Below are 21,463 nucleotides of genomic sequence, written 5' to 3'. Positions count from 1 at the left end.
AAACCACAATTTTTTTGTACCAGAATGATGGGAAGAGTAAAGTAAAGAGAAAGAAAACAACAACTGATGACCCAAAGCATACCACATTATCCATCAAACCTGGTGGAGGCGGTGTGATGGCATGGACAGGTCACTGGTGCAACCAGGTCACTGGTGGTTATTGACTGCTAATTAAAGTAGCAAGATATATACAGAAATGTACAGGGCTATACTCTCTGCTCAGATTAAGCCAAATGCTGCAAAATTGATAGGGTGTTGCTTCATATTGCAGATGGATAATGACCCAAAACATACAAACACCTAAGAGTTTCTCTAGGCAAAGAAATGGGATATTCTTCACTAGCCAAGTTAGTGATCTGATCTCAACCCAACAGACCATGCTTTTCACTTACTGAAGACAAGACTAAAAACAGAAAGACCCAAAATCAACGAGCAGCTGAAGGCAGCAACAGTAAAGCCCTGGCTAAGAATCTCGAGCATTCGGTTATGTCTATGGGTTCTAGACTTCAGACAGTCTTTGACTGAAAGTGATTTTCAAGTATGAAAGGCAGTCCTTATGTTTTTAATTGCCTTAGTTTATTTCATCATTTATAAGTCACCTCCCCAAATTAGGTCTTATAGGAAGGTCAATCTATTTGTTTGTTGGTCAGTCAGTTTTTAAGTGTTTTTTGTATGTAAAAATTGGCATCCCTATCTAGGGACCCTTCATCATGACTGACCTCAGATTTCCTCCATGCATTTATTCATCTTGTATCCTCACTTATCCTATGCAGGGTCACAGGGGCCTTGTGACCTATTCCAGGAGACAGGGCCAATGAGCTTGGGTGAGCCAAAAATTATCCGCATTCCAGTTATATTAAAACTTCTGTTGGACGCACTGTAATACTGTCTCCCCAATTACAGAAGAGGAGCATGCAGTGATTTGTTTTTGTGGTCCAAGGGTGTACCTGGCGCGAAAACAACTCATGGAAGTGCATAAACAGAAACGTTTGAATATCTGCAACCAAAATTTGGACCGATATTTTAAGGAAGGTGAAAGTATCTTTAAGAGAGTCATTACTGGTGATGAGACATGACTTCATCACTGCAAGCCTAAGAGAAAATGTCAGAGTATAGAAAGGAAGCATCCTCAATCTTCAATTAAGAAAAATTCAAAGGTCAATCATCAGTTGGAACATTAATTCTTACAGATTTCTAGAATTCTCAAGGGCCAGTATTGGAACATTATTAGGAAAAAGATTCAATAATCAACAACGCTTGTTACAGTGAAATGCTTATTGAAGAGCTAAAGCCTATCCTTGGGATTAAACGCAAGGTTGTTGTGACAATGACGCTGTATACACAAACAATCTATACACACACACACACTCACCTAAAGGATTATTAGGAACACCAGTTCAGTTTTTCATTAATGTAATTAACTAATTACATGGCAGTTGCTTCAATGCATTTAGGGGTGTGGTCCTGGTCAAAACAATCTCCTGAACTTCAAACTGAATGTCAGAATGGGAAAGAAAGGTGATTTAAGCAATTTTGAGCGTGGCATGGTTGTTGATGCCAAACGGGCCGGTCTGAGTATTTCACAATCTGCTCAGTTACTGGGATTTTCATGCACAACCATTTCTAGGGTTCACAAAGAATGATATGAAAAGGGAAAAACATCCAGTATGCAGCAGTCCTGTGGGCGAAAATGCCTTGTTGATGCTAGAGGTCAGAGGAGAATAGACCGACTGATTCAAGCTGATAGAAGAGCAGCTTTGACTGAAATAACCACTCGTTACAACTGAGGTATGCAGCAAAGCATTTGTAAAGCCACAACACGCACAACCTTGAGGCGGATGGGCTACAACAGCAGAAGACCCCACCAGGTACCACTCATCTTCACTACAAATAGAAAAAAGAGGCTACAATATGCACGAGCTCACCAAAATTGGACAGTTGAAGACTGGAAAAATGTTGCCTGGTCTGATGTGTCTCGATTTCTGTTGAGACATTCAAATGGTAAAGTCAGAATTTGGTGTAAACAGAATAACAACATGGATCCATCATGCCTTGTTACCACTGTGCAGGCTGGTGGTGGTGGTGTAATGGTGTGGGGGATGTTTTCTTGGCACACTTTAGGCCCCTTAGTGCCAATTGGGCATCGTTTAAATGCCACGGGCTACCTGAGCATTGTTTCTGACCATGTCCATCCCTTTATGACCACCATGTACCCATCCTCTGATGGCTACTTCCAGCAGGATAATGCACCATGTCACAAAGCTCGAATCATTTCAAATTGGTTTCTTGAACATGACAATGAGTTCACTGTACTAAAATGGCCCCCACAGTCACCAGATCTCAATCCAATAGAGCATCTTTGGGATGTGGTGGAACGGGGGCTTCGTGCCCTGTGCAAATCTCCATCAACTGCAAGATGGCCAACATTTCTAAAGAATGCTTTCAGCGGAAGGCGGAAGGGGGTCAAACACCGTATTAGTATGGTGTTTCTAATAATCCTTTAGATGAGTATATATATATATATATATATATATATATATATATATATATATATATATATACCATATGTTACTGTTTAAGTATTATACCACCTACTTTACAAACAATATCTTTGCTCTTGAGTGTGACTGTTTTCCAAGCTCGTACAGTGTGTGTGTGTGTGTGTGCGTGTTTTAACTCCGTTGGAGACAGCGGGTGTGTAATGAGTAGCGGTAGTGTGGAGAGCAGCATCAGGGTCATATGACACGCGCGCAGTTCCTCCCAAACATCACGCTCGTGCTACCGCTTACAGCTCGAGTGCGCGAGAACAACAAAGCCAAAGCGCTGGAATCTGTCAGTCGCAGTCATGTTGGCGCTGATTAACCGTTTCCTAGACTGGGTTAAGTCCCTGTTCTGGAAGGAGGAGATGGAGTTAACCCTGGTTGGTCTTCAGTATTCGGGCAAAACCACGTTTGTCAATGTGATAGCTGTAAGTGTTTGCATCACCCCCCCTTTTTTTGTGATTAGCTTAGCTTAGCTTAGCTTAGCTAGCTAGCTAGCTAGCGTTTGCTAACCTGTTCTTCGAAAGCTGTTGAGGTTTTCAGGAAAGTAATTAGATGAGAAAATATTAAAAAAAATAAGGATATAAACTACCACGTTAAGTTAATTACCGAATGGAAGTTTAAAAATATGAAGAAGCAGCAGTGACGTTTGTCTGTCAGCTAGTTAACTTCCTGACGTGCTAGCCTGACCTGACGTTATCTGTGGCCTAAACACTGCAGCTGTCATTTTAACAAGAGGGTGATAATAAATATGTAACATCATGTATTCAGAGCTGGTTTAATAGTCAAGTCATTCCCATATATTAGATACTGTTTAAAGAATAGTTTAATAGCTAAATGCAGCAGTTTAGCTAGCTAACTAGCAAGCTAGCAGGTTTTGAACAGTCAGTGTCATGGTGCTGGCTAGCTAATCCTAACCTAAATGTGATTACACACGGCCTTTGGGGAACAAAGCTACATTACTGGAAGTGTATGGCTAGATCTTGTCATGGTCTGTTAACTTCGTCTTGATGACGTCATGTGAGCTGTGGTAGAAGGTGTGACAAATGGAGCCCAGGCATCTCTAGGGTTGGGTAGGAAATCAGATAAAAGATCCAATTAATCACAGGTATTTCACGTGCTTCAGACGTGTTGCGTGCTCTCTGGTGTGAAGTCTGCTATTCCGAGTACCTCAGTAATGTGAATTCTGCTTGTGATCTAAGTGTCCCGCTCTTGCATCACTCCCTTTTTGTTCTGCTTCAGGCTTCTGTAAAAGTCCAGAACACACAATCAACATGTTCTGCCATTCTGCCAGCATTGTGCGTGAAGACAAACTAAACTAATGCCCAGGCTATGATGCAAAATAAAATCTGTCATCATCTAATCTGTAAACCTGCTCACTGTGCGATAAATGTCCTGCGTCTATGGGTCTTTGAAGTTTGTCCTGCCTCATTAAGTCACATTTATAATGCTCCAGGCATTATCTCCCAGACAAAGCTTTGAGTCCAGCATCTATTCTGATCCTGAAAACTGTCTTGTCAAAAAAAAAAAAATCTGAATCTTATCATCTGACTATGCACACCTTGCTTGTATTGGGTTGCACCCACTTTTGCATTTAGAACTGCTTTAATTGTTTGTGGCTCGTGCTGAAATCAGTTTGAAATGAGTTTAGCTTTGTGACGCAAAGTGTTATCCTGTGGTCATAAAAGGATGGACATGCTCAGCAACAATACTCAGGTAGGCTGTGCCATTTAAACAATGCTTAATTGTTACTAAGGGGCCCAAAGTGTCCCAAGAAAATATCTTCCACACAGTTACAACACTGCACCAGCCTGATCCACTGATTCATGGAAGCATGGATCCATCCTGCCTTGTTATTTATGCCAAATTCTGACCCTACAATCCAAATGTGGCAGCGGAAACGGAGAATCATCAGACCAGGAAATGTTTTACCCAATCTTCTATTGTCCAATTTTTGTCGAGGCCATATGAAATGTAGCCTCAATATCCTGTTTCACCAGAGAGACACTGTGTGTGGTCTTCTGCTGCTGTAGCCTATTTGCCTCAAGGTTCAGAGATATTCTACGGCGTACCTCAGTAGTAATGAGATGTTATTTGAGTTCTATTGCTTTTCTATCAGCTCAGACCAGTGGGGCCCATTCTTTAATGACTTCTGGCATCAACCAGGCATTTTCGTACAGAGAACTGATGCTCACAGGATATTTACGTTTATCTTTTTTTTTTCTCAGACTATTCTCTGTTAATCTTACAGCTGGTTGTGTGTAAAAATCCCAGTAGCAGTTTCAGAACTACTCAGATCAGCCTGTCTGGCATCAGCATCCATGCCACATTTGAGATCACTTTTCTTACCATTCTGATGCTCGGTTTGAACGTCAGGAGATGTCTTGACCATGTCTACATACCTAAATACATTGAATTGATGTCATATAATTGGCTGATTAGATATTTGCATTAGAGAGCAGTTGAACAGGTGTATGTAATGAAGTGGCCAGTGAATGTAACAAACATACAAGACGTAGAGCGACACCCACAGTTTTATGATAAAATGTTTGCACCAAAGTGTGTTTGGTTTTCAGACTTGTAAGAATCCGTCACACTGATAAAGACCACAAAGTTCCCATTATGCCCTAAAATATCTAGAACATGGTGGGAGTGGGGTCAAAATAAAAAAAAAAAAATCCATGCTGCTTCCTAACCTTGTCCTGTCAAGCTCTCAACATGTTTATCATGTTGTCACTATTTTCCTATCATGTGCTCACCGTGTCTAATGAGATTGAACTGAGTTATAACTATGTCCTATTAATTTGTATCACTCTCCTATCAGAATGTTATCACACACTTACTATGTTGTCATTGCATCCAGTAGATCCGTATAAATACTGCCATACATGAGTGATGGTGTGAGGAATTGGATCCAGTATTTATACAGTAAAACCTTAAATTGCGAGTAAATTGGACTGCGAGTGTTTTGCAAGACGAGCAGAAATTTGTAATAAATTTGAACTTGATAAACGAGCGAGGTCTTGAAATACGTATACGCTTTGTCTGCCGAGCGTCACGTGATCACAACCGAGCCCATGGTTCTTCTCTCTCGCGGCGAGATTTATGGGTAATCATCTTTCATGTTCGGTCATTTGCATATTTAACCTCCAGGCCCATATGTACTGTTTACTATAACACTGTGACCACATATTTTGAGTCCAAGTGTAGTGACTGTTACTGTCTATGCTGCACTCAATGTCAACACCCCCCGTGAAGAAAAAGGTTACAAAGGCTGTAGCATTGCAGGAGAATAATCTGTTTAACGAAAATTACCACGAAACCCCTTTTTTTTATCTCTCTTGCGCTGCGGAGTTGTGGGTAATCGTCTCCCCTGCTGTGTCTTAGTGCGCATCTTCACTGGTATAATCAACATCCATGCGCGCGTGTACTGTTTATAACACTGTGACCACGTGTGTGTGCGCATAAAAAATATTTTATGTCTGTATGTCTATTATTTCATACTTTGATATACAAGTACTTTGGACATGCACATTTCGGGAATGAATTATGCTTACAATCCAAGGTTTAACTTAACTAAATTCTCTAACCGTGATATAGACGCCTTAATAACCTGCTGCATGCACGCCAGCAACGTGGTAAGCACCAATTATAAGAATGTAAGAACATAATATAATCTTAATATGACTTTCTAAAATGTGTTATGGCCTTACCATGGTCATACCAACTCTGGCAGAATGGTATCCAGTCTTTCCTGTCTGTGCTCTGCTTGTATTACACCAATGAAGTCCCTAAAAGTTGTTGGCATTGTCCAGTTAACTGTGTAACTGTCATTACTATGTCCTTATTAAGGTTTCTTCCTGCCTAATGCTTCAATCACATCCTCACCATTTTTTATTTCAATTTTTTTTTACTTTTCATAAAAGAAAGCATGGCAGCTCCACGTCCAGGGAGATGATACTACTTTTTATGTCCTGAACAACAATGTCCTTACCACTTTCTACATTCAAACCCAATTTTTTTTTTTTTTGTGTGTGTGTGTGTGTGTCGGGGATAAAGATTTAGCTATTAATACATTGTCGTTAATTTATTGACTGTCCTTTCATGGCTTTAAGAGCAATAACTTGCCTAGGCTTAGGATTACATAGTCGTCCCCAGATCTTCAACCAGCATGTTAGATGTCTTTCAAAAGGAAATCAGGCATTGTCACTTCAAGGCATGCTTAAAGAAGATTTTTAGTCAATTCTGAAAGACGGAAACAAAAATTAGTCATCGTATTTTCATAAGATTTTGGTGCAAATGTTTTTATCATAAAACTGAGTGACTACTTTTACATCTATATACAGATGAAACCAGATATTTACATACCCTTCGGGAAAAAAAAAACCCCAATTTTTTTTTTACTGTCAAACATTAAATCAGAGTAAACTTTTTCTTTTTAGATCAATAAATATTAACATATTTTTTGCATTTGTTAAATGTCAGAATCGAGCGAGAAAGACTTTTTATGGATAATTTTTTTAAATTATCAGTTAAACATTTACATACACTTCCTTAGTATTTGATAGAATTGCCCCAGGACTTCCACTGGGCCAAACATTTTACGTATCCTTCTACAAGCTTTCTACAATAGTTTGCTGAAATTTTTTCAAAAATTTTGGCCCACTCCTCTTGACAGAACTGGTGTAACTGGGTCAGGTTTGCTTGCACTTGCCTTTTCAGTTTTGGCCACAAATTTTCTATGAGATTGAGAACAGGGCTTTGCGATGGCCACTCCAATACCTTGACTTTGTTGTCCTTTTTGACAAATTTGAAGGTATGCTTGGGGTCATTGTCTATTTTGAAGATCAGAAGCTTCTTAAGCTCAGAATGGAATAATCTGGAATTTTCTTCACACACACACTTCTTCAAAGACACAATAAACTTAATGTATGTATACGTCTGACATTGATGAAAGTGATAAACAAAACATAAATTCTGACATTTAGCAAATGCAAAAAATGTTAATATTTTTTTTTATCTACAAAAAACAAAGTTTTCTCTGATTTAATGTTTGACAGCAAAGGAAAATAAAGTTTGTTTTTTTCTGAAGTTTGTGTAAATATCTGGTTTCAACTGTAGCTTGACCTGAGAATGATAAACTGTCCTGTAAGCACTGCAGATTTAAGAAGATAATGTCTGAATGTTAATTTGGAATTGGCAACATTTTATGCTGGATTGTTCTTGACTTAGCAGAGACACTGACATGGGTAGTGGTATGGAAGTGTAGTGGTAGTACACGTGTTATCAGGTGCAGCAGCAACACCTCAGTAAGTGTACATGATTGGTTAAGTTTTCACTTCCAGTGACTGGCTAGATATTATTGGTGTAAGTATACGCAAAAGCAAATACTAATAATATTGTCTGCTTCTGGTCATGGGTTTGTTACAGCTTTTGCATAATAGGGCTGCAACTAACCAGTTAATCTATTGATTAATAAACTGATTAACAGATTAATCAGATCAAAAATAGCAGTTTCTCTTATTTAGCCATCGCCTTTTAAATTTAGCTTAAAGTTGCTTTGTGCGTGTGGTAACCAACAAACAAGATAATAAAGGTGAATTTCCTGATGAAACAAACTCTAAAACCAAGGAAAAGCTGCAGAGCAGCAATAAATTCATGAAGTATTTATTAAAAGATAGTTTCAAAGACGTGATGGATGGAGTCCCTGATAAAGGGGCGTGATCAACTGGCAAGGGAAGGATCAAATGAAGTGTGAAGGGCCCCAGGAGTGAGGGAAATAGAGGAAAAGATACACACCTGAAGAGAATATAGCTAATTAGTGTGTGTTTGTGCGTGTCTGTCTGTGAGCTAACAATTCTAGAGTTCAACATCGTGTCAAAGAGAGAAAACGCATGTCCAAAGATTAAAAGCTATCAATACGGCACCAGTGTGCATCTGTGTGAATTTCCCCTAAAAAGGATATTTGAGGAGAACTGGAAATAAAAACCCGTCTCACAGCAGCACGCGCTGGTTATCCACATTCTCTTCAGGTGTGAATCTTTTCCTCACTTACCTGACACTCACATCCTTCACAACTGAGTTGCGTGTTCCCTCACTTGAGTTTTTTTTGCTCATGAAGGTGTTTGCGATTGTGCTATTCCTCACTTCACTCCTGTTACCCTCACAATTACATGCAAGAGAGTTCACAGTTCTCACAAGAAACAAGCACGATGGCTTCATCAACAAATCTGCAAAAAAATTTGTTGCAAATTGATTTGATTATCGATTTTAGTCAACAGTGTCGGTTGCCAAACTCAGTAAACACTTCTATCTCAACAAAGTAAACAGGAAGTGTGTTTTAAGAATAAAGAAAATTACAGAAGCAAAAATCAACTCTGGGTTTTATTCTTATATATACATAAATATAATTATTATTATTATTATTTTGAGGTTTACCTGCCATCAAATCAGCACGGTTGCACACAGCATCAGTAATAAACAAAAACAAAACTTCTCACCTTTAAATTAGTCAAACTATAAAAGTATTAATTATAGATTTAATATACAAACATTTACTGGTTCCATATTAACTCTAGTTTGCTGTTTGTTTAGAAATTATAATTATGGCGGATGACAGAGATTCATGCTGCTCAGTAAAAATGTAGCTTCTTTTGCTTAATTAAATTTTAAGTTAAATGGCATAAGAATTTTATTCGTTTCGGAGGCAAGTTCTTAAGGCGAAATTTCGTATTGCTAGATGAATTTTTCATATAAGAAATAATGTTGATGCTGATACTTCTTTCCAGCCACCCAAAAGTACAACCAATTTCCATCTCTATAACTATATTTTTACATATAAAAACAATCAAAACATTTAGAAAGGACATGAAGACAATTTAGTAAAATATAAAAGAAATAGACATTAAACTTCACATAACCTTAATTTATGATTGCTCCTGGAACCTGAAGTGGCTCTATTTTCTTCTTACTATCTTACTATTTTTTACAAGATCTTGCACAAATTTTTTACCTTAAGGCGAAAATTCCTGAGGCCGGGTGTTCGTATGCCAAGGTATAAATATATTTGACGTTAGTTTGTATTGTTTAAATGCTGTGTTGGGTTTTTAAGTAAAAAAAAAAAAATGATATAAGAAATGGGCTACATTTAATTAGTTGTTAAAGTTTTTTTTAAAGATTTAAAATTATGAAGTCAGGAAAATGTAATATCAAATTGTGATATGTGTGATACTTATAGAATTGCAATTTTAATTAAATCGGCACCGAGGTATTGTGATATCGTATCGGGAGGTGATTTACTAGATAATGATTATAGAAAAAGACAAGCAGATGTCTCTAACTGTGCACCTACGAGATGGACCTGCATGGTTCATGTGTCTAATAAAGCCTTATTTAGGGTTTTCCAGTCTTTTTTGTATGTTTTGCATTCTGAGGTTCAAGGTATTTATCGCTGGTCGGTCAGGACTGAAGAGATGATTTGCCGTTGTCAGAGTGTAAATGTTAAAGCTCTCTTCAAAGATATACATGCAGATAGAGTTGTAGGGCAGGACTGTTTGACTGTGAGCTGTTTCAGAGAAAGATACACTACATGTAGCGTTCAGTTACTACTTAATGTTCAATTTACTCAATTTATTTTGCTTATGTATTTAATTACTTTTTTATCTTTTTATGTATTTCTTTATCTATTTCAAATGTTAATACCAGGATTCCAGGAGCAATCATTTTCTGTTTTTAATGCTAATCTCTGGTTTAAGCACCAATATTTTGCTAATCTCCTTTAAATCAGGCTATTAAAAGAAGAAAAAAAAACTCAATCTGATAGCTGTTGTGAGGAAGTCAGTTCAGTGACACTAGTTTCATGATTTGTAAAAGTCCCGATAAAGTTGCAAGTGGGGAACTGGAAGGAATTCTGCACACACCTACACGTTTTTTCCACCTGCACATGTTATTTCTAGCAAAAATGTTAAGAGGAAAGTTTCCAAAATAGCAACAAGTTAGTCATTTAAACCACTTGGCAGGTACAAGCAGTCTCTTTGGATTCACGATTTAAACAGAACAATAAGAACATGCAAGATGTTAATTTTGTGCAGATCTGTTTAAACAAGGCAACGGGTGCATCAAACCTTATTATACTTAAACTTCTTGCTGTTGTGCGCGGCTGCTATTATTTCTCTCTTTATCCTAAGTGGGGGTGCAATGATTTATCAACATCGTTGGCTAAAATCAGTAATAAAATTTATTTGGCAAAAAATTTAATTGTCGATTTGTTGAAGACATCACTATTGATTCTTGTGCAAACTGTGAACTCTCTGAAGCGTAGTTGTTAGGCTCACTGGAGTGGAACGAGCAATAGTGTTATGGCAAACACCTTTACGAGCGGAAATCTCCTAAGTGTGGAAAGATTTTATCCCCACCGCGAAGCCCCACCTACCACATGACCACGCCCCTTCATCCTAGACTTATTGCAGTTTTATGAACGTTTCAACTTAACTCCCATAATTACCATCCGCCATCTCTAAGCTTTAATTAAAATCGATTTTATTGCAGCTTTTAGATTTTGCTTCATCAGAAAAGTTCATTATAAGACATATTTTAATAAAGTGCAGTATTCATCTTTATCTTCTTGATTGTTAGTTACCACATGCACACAACAACCTAAAGCAAAATTTAAAAGCTGATAGCTGTATTGATTTTTTGGAAACAGATTTATTGATTCAATAATCACAAAATTAATTAATTATCAAAACAGCCATTAGTTGCAACCCTAATGGCAAGGAGACATTTGCTTGAGAGTCAGTTGTAACTACTTCCTGTTACTGTTCATCATGTGTAGAAACAAGCCTAAATGGTAAATGATTTCAGAGTCACTCTGGTCTTTTACATAACCCTGTGGCCCCACCAAACTTCCTCATTTTCAAAAGTAAAATGACTTGAATTTTACCACAGAACACCTGAAAGTGACATGATTTAACTTCTGTGATCTAGCTTTGGAGTGGTTTATATGCAACACAGCACATGCAAAGGTACATTTACAAGACCTTGGCTTATTTTGGTAAAATAAAAAAATTTAATTTACACATATAAGATTTAAGTAAAATAAGTCAACGACTCCTACTACTGTTAGTTTATTAAAATGAGTGTAAAAGCAAATTTAGCCTGACATAATCTCAAACTTTACCCGTAGTTTTTGTCGGATTTTACAAAGCATGACATAATACATCATGCTTAAAGGGAAATACTTTTGGTTAAAAAAAATAATACAGGTCAGTATTTGACTATGTCACATCAACGGTACGTGACTCACTGCATAGCCATAATCTCAGGAGCTGGGTGTGTGCGTGTTTGAGCCTGCTCAAACACACGTTTACTTCTTGTTCAGACGCGCGGGGGAAGTTTCTGTTAGTTAGAGGACTCATACAACCACTTGACGTCTTGTGGTGGTGTGGTGTTATACGCATTAAGGTTTACAGAGTACTGTGCAGGTTACTGTAGAAGATGTGAATTGTATGACATCTTAGCATCGATTTCCCACTAAAGCAACGGCGATGATGTATCGATGTCATGTTCAGTAAGCCGGGGCTGCCCAATCTTTTGGGTTTTTGGGTCAAATACTATTATAAGACTTTACATTAAATTTTATTTTAAATCTATTTAATTTGAATGCATTTAATTAAAGGCAGTCAAATCCAATGAGATGTACTTGGGCAGTTTTTATACTCTAATATTACTATTATTGTTGTTATTAGCTCATCAGTAGTTGAGTATTGACAGGTTTGGTTATGTAAAAGCACAGTACTCCAAAAACTAAAAACTAACAACCCCTTAGGAATTTTTTTAATACATACGATCTGAGGCTGCACAATTTGACAAAAATGTCATTAAATGCTGTTCAAAAAGCTTTTTTTTTTTTTTTTTTTTTTTGCAGTTTGGCATCTACCAGAGATATGAACTCTTGCACTGAAACCACTCGGTCATGTTGTTGTGATTAGAAAGACAGATTTCTCTGAAGTCTTGGGTGCATACCAAGCATGTGTTAGGAGCGTGTGTTCGCCACTTAGAAGCTGCAATGTTCAGCTAAATTATCTAGTGATAAATGTCTTGTTTTTCTGGGGCTTTATTGTAAAAATACAAGATGTATATAGATATAGATATATGCACACACACGGCAAGTAAACTTTGTAAACCTTTTCGAAGTTCAAGATTTCTTTTGCCTGTGTGTATGTGTTGAGATATATATATATATATATATATATATATATATATATATATATATATTTAAATTTTTTTTTTTAATAGAACAATTGGTACAGGTACAAGTGCACATAACAGTATAGCTTTATGCTGTGCATGTAACCAACCAGAGGTAAGGTTTTAGTAAAATCCCCAAGCTCTCACCCAGAAAAAGAGATAAGGAAAAAAAAATCCTGTTTAAAGTTTCAAATCAAACTCCACTCAATGGACACCACTATTCTATTATTGATGGGAAATGTGTAATCGCTTTAATCAGCAGCATCATCCACCACAGTGCCTGTAGTTTATCACCTGAGTTAAAATTTCACGGTTGACTGATGTGTCATGTTACATCACTACTGAGGTAGTTGCTACAACTCTATAACAACTCTTACCTGTTGTAATTATAATTTCTTGATGGTGCTCTTTGTTTGTAAGTTGACTGGGTTTTAAATGTGGAAAACGCAATGGGACAAATGTGGAGACTGCAATGTGGTTAAGTAATGCAATACCATGCAGAAATGTAGTTTAGGTAATGCACAGATATTTGCTGTAGTTTTTCAGTGCAGTAAAAGTGAAAAGTATCCTGTAATAAAACTACTCAAGTGAAAAACACCTACTTGAAATATACACGGAAGTTCAGTAATAAAGTACATGTATTCAGTTACCTCCAAAATTTTTACAAATTTCACAAGTCAGTCAGTTGACAATCAATAACAATTAATAATAACCAGACAACACATTTCCCCCTCAGTTTACCTCAGGGTGTTTCCCCAATACCAAATAATTTCAGATCCCACCACAGTATCAACATTCACTGGTGATCAAAATATCATTATAAACTGTGTGCACTACAGTCGTGGCCAAAAGTTTTGAGAATGACACAAATATTAGTTTGCTGCGAAACTGCTTTTAGATCTTTGTTTCAGTTGTTTCTGTGATGTCCTGAAATATAATTATAAGCACTTCATACGTTTCAAAGGCTTTTATCGACAATTACATGACATTTATGCAAAGAGTATTTGCAGTGTTGGCCCTTCTTTTTCAGGACCTCTGCAATTCGACTGAGCATGCTCTCAAATCCTGACTGATTGCAACCCATTCTTTTATAATCACTTCTTGGAGTTTGTCAGAATTAGTGGGATTTTGTTTGTCCACCCGCCTCTGGAGGATTGACCACAAGTTCTCAATGGGATTAAGATCTGGGGAGTTTCCAGGCCATGGACCCAAAATTTCAACGTTTTGGCCCCCCGAGTCACTTAGTTATTACCTTTGCCTTATGGCACGGTGCTCCATCGTGCTGGAAAATGCATTGTTCTTCACCAAACTGTTGCAAAATAAACCTTATTGATTAATACATTTTTAATTGGTTAAATTCTTGGTGGCAGTGGATTGATGAAACAATTAATCATTACCACTGTATTAATCTTTATTTATCTACATCTTGAAAAAGGTTTTCATGAGGATGGAATTTGATTTATAAAAACTGCAATAACACTTTAAAGCTTAGAGCCGAACTGTAGGGTTAAGGTGAGAGAGCAGTTCAAAAAGATGCGGTCAGCTGGCATCACATGGTACACAGAAAACACGTGATAGTCTTCGGCCCTCCCTAACTGATGGGTATTATTAGCCTTGTAGTAGTAATAGCCAAGTGACTAGGGGGTTAGAAACGACTAAATTGGGGGAAAAAAAACAAAAGCGCAATTGCACGATCAGTTGTTTTCCTGTGCATTTACAGCGGGTGAGTATGAAAAAAGGCAATCGATTTTATTTGTTTGGAAATGTTGTTTGTTGGGTACCCAGGCAATTGTGTACTTCAACAAAATCTGTTGCGTATAATGCCAGTAACTTCACATGTTTACAACACGTTTGTGTAAAGTGGCAGACAATTTATTCCATGGCGTCCTGGACAAAAAGGCTTCGCTGTGTGATGTGGGTATACTTTGGTTTAAGGAAGAAAAGAAAAACAATAATAAAGGAAACATTTTAACATATGTACGTGTAATATACTCCGAGTGTGCTATTTTACAGTGCGTTTAAACTGACTGTTAATCGATCATAAATTGGTTTACTCAGACTACATAAGAGATTATGAAATGTTGCCAACATCCCATCCATTACTTTGTATGCTGTAGTTTCAAGATTCACCTTCACTGTAACTAAGTGGCCCAAACATGATACAGCATGACCATACCCCTGCGCACAACGCGAGCTCCATGAAGAAATGTTGTGCCAGTGTTGGTTTTGAAAAAAACGAGGATGACCTTCAAAGACTCCTGACATCAATACCACTGAAGGTGTTGGGATGGACTAAAACTCTTGTGGTTTGATGGGATAAATTCCCCAGAGCTTTGTTTTAAAATCTGTGGTAAAGCCTTTCCAAAAGGTCGAAGGTTGTTGATGCAACAAAGGAATACCAACTCCATATTAATGTTCATGGTTTTCAACAAGCACGTATTGGTATGATGCTCTTACATTTGGCCATGCATGCAAAAAAAAATTTGCCCATTGCTGCACTTACAGCAGTGTGGTGGCTACAGATTAAACATGCTAAGATCTACCATTTACAGATCTATGTAGACATCTTAGATTGAAGGTCTTGATTATTGCAAATTTCCTGCAATTTTGCAGTGATAAAAAAAAAAATGACGCAGAGATGAACTACTCCCTGCTCATGTGTAACTTTACAGTAACTGGATACAGATATGATCGTCATTCAACCACAAAAAGAAAGATGAAGTAAATCAGAATGAAGAGATGAAAAAGGACAGCTGGCATAAACCTCTTAACATAAAATCCCAACAAGAGTCTTTCGTTTTCGTTTGATAGTTAGAAGTTCTTTATATCATGGGTAATGCTGAGAAGTTACTCATGATGTTAAGCCGACAGAGAAACACAACTTGACAATAAAGTTAAGACTTCAATTGAACCTGTAATTAGTATATTCTTTTTTTTCCCCCCTTAATTCATTTTTAGTCTGGACAGTTCAGTGAAGACATGATTCCAACAGTTGGATTCAACATGCGGAAGGTCACAAAAGGAAATGTCACAATCAAGGTACTGTTTCCCACTTCCTGTTTAATTTATGTGCACAACAAGACTTAAAAGCTAAGCTGTGTGCTCTGGTCTAATCTGGTGTTTCTTGTTTTTTTTTTTTTTTTCCTTGAACAGATCTGGGATATAGGGGGACAACCCAGGTTTAGGAGCATGTGGGAGCGGTACTGTCGAGGAGTAAACGCCATAGTGTGAGTGCCTGAGTTTGCCGTTCTACTGTATCTTTCTCATGATCATACTACATGCTGGAGATGGGACAATATGCTTTAAATAGACGGATAATCAGGTGCTCACGATTCCATACAAAAACAATACAAATTTAATTAATAATCTTTTTTTAAATCATTTTGAGTTCAATGACAACAATGAATCCTCTGGGTACTCTGGTTTCCTCACACAGTCCCGACGACATACAAATTAAGCTAATTGGTGATTGCCTGTAGCGTTGTGCGCATGCGTCCACTGTGATGGATTGGCACCCTGTCCAGTACCCTGCCTGAAGTTTTTTTTTTTCCTTACCCCAGAAACTAAGATGTTAGTGTTTTACAATTATTAAAACACTAAGTGAATAACAATAAGATAATAATACAAATAATACAATAATAAAACAATAATAAGTGAAGAACAATTATTAGCAATGTGTCCTTATTCAGGCAGTATCTTTGTAGCTTGCAGACCCTTTTTAGTGTTTTTCTCTTTTTTACCAAGTAGTAGTTTTTAAGGAGGGTTTGTGTGTAAAACACTTTGTACTTAAAGAATTTGCCATTCCGGACATGTGACAGTGTCTTGTTTTCCTACGAAAGGTACATGGTGGATGCAGCGGATCGAGACAAAGTAGAAGCTTCCAGGAATGAGCTGCATAACCTGTTAGACAAACCGCAGTTGCAAGGAATCCCTGTAAGTCCTATTTGACATTTTCTACAACTAAAGCACATTTTACTGTTCTGCCACATGCCAATCTTTAAAATGTTGTATTTCAGGTACTGGTACTTGGTAACAAGAGAGATCTACCTAATGCATTGGATGAGAAACAGCTTATTGAAAAAATGTAAGTATCATATGTATTTCCTTCTGTAAGAACCAGGTTAATATTAATTATTATTGTTAGGTTACAGCTTATGCCTGCATTCATTAGTACTAATGGACCTACAAAATGTATGCCCTGTGTAGGGGTGGTTACATGGTAACCACCCCTACATGCCCTGTGTAGGTCTCAGTTTACCACGGAATTGCTGTGGTTATTAAAATACTGTGACACTGTTTAATGCACATGTTCCAGTGGAGAACACACTTTCCACTAAAAGAGGCTATAGAGCAGGGGTCCTGAATTAAAATTTAAGAAGGCTCATGTTCGAATTTCATGTATGTCATTCAGATCTCTATATATGCACTTATTGTTAGTCTATAAAATAATTACCTATTTACAATTTCCATAGTATTTTAATAACTTTTGTTGTCACTTTTCACTAACAAAGTTTAACAAACAACAATCTGTTTTTAGTAAATCTTCATTTGCATGCTGCTGGGCTGTAACTGAATGTAAAAGGACTCTTAAGGCTTCATCATACCGAGGCCTCAATTTGAGTATTTTACAGGACCTCACCTCAGACTGCTGCCCTAGCTGCCAACTTTTCGGAAAAGCTTGGAGTCAGACTGTAAAAAAATATATAATATAAAGAAGAATCATTATTGATATAAAAAAGGGAGAAAGAATATACCAGATATCCAGTGGGATTGTGTTGCATGTATGATTGTGATCACTTTTTAACTTCATGGTCTTTCTGCATTTTTATTTCTTTCTACATTGTGAAGCAATGCTGAAGGCGTCCAAAATACGCAATAATCTCCTTTGAACAGATAATGTTGAGATGTATCTGCTACTCTAAAACAAGAATTATCATACTTTTATTTATTTTTTCCAGGAACTTGGCTGCTATTCAAGACCGGGAGATCTGCTGCTACTCCATTTCCTGCAAAGAGAAAGACAACATTGGTAAGATGGTTCCCCCTGTGCTGCGGATGCACTGTCAACTGCAGAATTATTGCTAACAATTAAGAAAATAGAAAGAATAATTAGAGTAGTTCAGAAGGTCACTTCAAACAAGTTAAAATCTCTTACTTTAACCAGTAATCACTTTCTTTTAAGCCTCTGTTAAAACCACAGTTTGTATGATTTTGACAAGACAAATGCCACTCTGACATTAAAGTCAGCTGTGTGGCACGGGTGTCAATTCAGAAATGAAAATACATACGTCATCGAGGGTCAGGACACCTCAACCACATGCATTATTAAAGTTCAACTACAGAACAGAACAGCTCAGCATAAAAGGTTCTACAAGGTGCAATAGGATTGATTAACCCGAGATTTTTAAGCAGTTAAATGAAAAACTCTGGACACGCTGTTGACGCCCAGTAGTTCAGGCCTAAAATTCCTACAAACTATTTTTGTACCTGAGCCTCCTATAAGAAAAGTGGACTTCATATTAACTTACACCTTTTTTTTTTTTTTTTTTTCTTTAACCTCTCATGGTATACTGAATTTCCAGCCTCCTAAAATTTGGTAAGACTGCAAATCAGTCCCTGCTATCCAATATCACCAAAAGTATCACCCTGTCGATTCTGGTATCTCTCATGGTTTCTTTCTATTGCTATTACTCAGAGATTTTTTTCCTTGCCACCATCGCCCTCTACTTGCTCATTCGGAAACTGATTACAAACTTTCATTTATATATATATATATATATATAAAATGCATTTTTATACATTTATACATATTTTCTCACATTTCCCTAATTTATAAAAAAAAAAAATTATAAAAAAAAATATATATATATATTTATCCAGCAGATATGGAAGTATTGAAAATAAATTGGTGGAATAATTCTGTAATGGTTAACAAGCGTAAATTGTGGTGACCCTAACTTTCTTTTCTTCTAGACATCACACTGCAGTGGCTCATCCAGCATTCGAAAACGCGGAGAAGCTGAAAGCAGTGTTTGAGATTCCTGTGCTGACACGTTCCTCTCACACCCCATCCTGCTTACTCTGTGAAACTGTACAGTTGTCCCGTCACACTATCTCCATCACTGTTGGTTGCAGATATCCTCGATACACCCATCATAACCAAGAGCCAGTCTTCTGAACCTGTCGCTAAATGATGTAAGCCTGCAGTTTCCAGCCAACACCTCGTGCCCCTCCTTGTCCTCCTCCTTTGAGAAGACCTTTCACCTGCTTAAACAAAAAAAATCAGCAGTCTACAAACTAGCTTCGCTTTCTTGAGGGTCTTAACCTCCAGTCTGTACTTTTTCAAAATCATGGGAGAATGAAGACTTTTTTTTGTTTTGTTTTTCCCCTACTAAAGTATGCCATGCCTTGCTCATGTGAGAATGTAATTAGGTATGACTGTTGCCACTCTGCTTTTCTCTCGCTCTTCTTTTGGCCAAAACATTTCACCTGAGAAAGCAGTTTCTAATATTTAACTGAGGAGTGATTCGATAAGTCAGCAAAATATCTCGACATGTATGTACAAAAATTGTTCGCGTAAAATATTTTTCCTAAATTTATTTAAGTGAATGTATGGAAGAGTTAGGTGTAGTCTTTTCTTAAACTCCGTGATGTCTTGCTGTTGGTAAGCTGGGAGAGAGAGGCGGCGAAGTTCAAAGTGCCTTGTGCAGCAGATTTCTCTCTGGAGCGGAACAGTAATGCCAGGTGTGTCTGCCTGGAACTTATTCACCCATTAAGAAACGAAAGAAATAAAATCAGCATGCTTTTAAGGTAGATTATTGTACCATTGCCATTATGAACGTCTTTGCTTTGATCTCTGTAAAGAGAAAAATATTTGAACCCCTCACTATCAATGCACTTTTGTAAATATGAATCAATAAATAATTCTTGACATCCAAAAAAAAAAGAATATTGTAAATTAACTCAGCCTGAGTATGTCCCTCTAATGACGAAACAAGATGTGTTTGGGAAGTCTTAGTTCCCAAAAACAATAATAATATGTGAAGTGCTAATCCTTCATATTGTTTATACTGTAGCGCTTCTTGATCAGACGCTGTGGCTTTCTATGACTTGGCAACAAACCTGAGCCCAGGACTATAAGTGTGCCAATACTTCAATCATTCATTAATCTTCAGTAATGACTTGGTAAGAGTTGTCAGGATTGAAGTATGCAATAGCTGCCGTACACATAAATGCATGGTGAATAAAATAACATTCACAAACGAACATTTTTTTTTACAGATGGGTCGATATCCCCACAGACCGAACACATCCACACAAGCAGTTTCCTTTTTGCAGTATTTTCTGCTGTTAAATTCTAAAATGGCTTTTTAAAGCCTGAGGTATAATATTAGTGTGCAAAGAAAATTATGAAAAAAGAAAACTATGCAGAAGAAAACTATGATTTAAACCTAGAAGATGGTGGACTTGGGGAAGAAATGTAAAAATTACAATGCATAGAGTAGCAATTTCAAAATACTGTTAATAAATAAACTAATCAGCCATTTCATTGGCTGCTTCCAACTGTGTAAACTTGAATTTAAAAGTATTTTGCACTTAGAGTAAACAGCTTAGGTGGAAAATACATTTGTCTGTTAGTGAAGAATTTTGTAAATGTGACAAGCAATGCACTATTTGTCCAGACATTTTTACATTGTATTATGCATCCAGGTTTAATTTTTTTTTCTTCAGTAAACTTGCTTTTAGTTGTCCGCTTAAACTCCTGAGGATATTTCAGTTATATAAGCTATACAAGATTGAGGATGGATCTAACTCTATGCTTTGTCCTGAATACACAGCCATTAAGGCAGTTGATTTATATATTCTACAAAGATGCTTTTTCCTCTGACTTACTTTTTTACTTTCATTAGGATACAGAGACACTTAAGACAATACTGTACAAAGCATAGTGGACATACTTGATTTGTCCAAAAGGTGGCACTGTTTTCAACTGAAATTTGAGTATTTACACTTAAGGGACTTGTATAATGTAAATCTATTCTAACACATTTTGACAGAGAAATGAGGTAGGTATCAGCACACGAATGGAAAGCAAGCATTGTTTTTTCTGCACAAGAGAATGTGCCGTTGTAGTGGATCACTGCTGCTTTGACGAAACTGGGTGTGTGATATATTAGGGAGCAGGTGAAGTCAGTTCACTTTATCAGTTCTCAAAGTACTTGAGTTTAAAGCAGGAAATATGGGCAAGTACTTTAGTTGTATTCATTATTTAGTGGATAGCTTCACTGAGCTTTCATCTCTATCGCTTATCCTGCACAGGGTTGAAGGAGGCTTGGAGCCTATCACATCAGTACTTTTTGAAAAGGAAGTATGAATGGTCATGTGAGTGAAAAGAGGGGGCTCTGACTTTTGTACATTAATGTAAATTGTTATTGAAGCAGTTATTCAGCAACATTAAGTTGTTTTATTTGGTGCTCACAGATTCTTAAACAGACCTTAAATTATAGATCGTACCTACATCTTGTGAGTAACTATACTTTGTGCCTCAACCTTCTGTTTCCACAAATAAACTAATTACTCTCTACATGAAATTAATATCTATGTGTTGAGTGGCACGGTGGTCAAGTGGCTAACACTGTGGCTTTGCACCTCCAGTGGCCAGGGTTTGATTGTTA

The 21,463-nt window shown here is 37.1% G+C and overlaps 1 protein-coding gene across 1 annotated transcript; it reads left to right on the top strand.

Moving 5' to 3' along the window:
- The first annotated feature begins 2,737 nt into the window (after positions 1–2,737).
- Positions 2,738–19,737, top strand: arl8ba (ADP-ribosylation factor-like 8Ba). Its single transcript, XM_053498828.1, has 7 exons — positions 2,738–2,968; positions 15,747–15,827; positions 15,942–16,015; positions 16,628–16,721; positions 16,805–16,872; positions 17,747–17,817; positions 18,762–19,737. The coding sequence occupies exons 1-7, from the start codon at positions 2,846–2,848 to the stop codon at positions 18,809–18,811; spliced, it is 561 nt and encodes a 186-aa protein (XP_053354803.1). The 5' UTR covers positions 2,738–2,845; the 3' UTR covers positions 18,812–19,737.
- Positions 19,738–21,463: the final 1,726 nt, after the last annotated feature.

The sequence above is a fragment of the Clarias gariepinus genome, chromosome 6 (genome assembly GCF_024256425.1).
Source record: "Clarias gariepinus isolate MV-2021 ecotype Netherlands chromosome 6, CGAR_prim_01v2, whole genome shotgun sequence".
In the NCBI taxonomy this organism is placed as follows: Eukaryota; Metazoa; Chordata; class Actinopteri; order Siluriformes; family Clariidae; genus Clarias; species Clarias gariepinus.
Note: the sequence above shows the minus strand (reverse complement) of the source record. Positions and strands in the feature narration are given on the sequence as shown.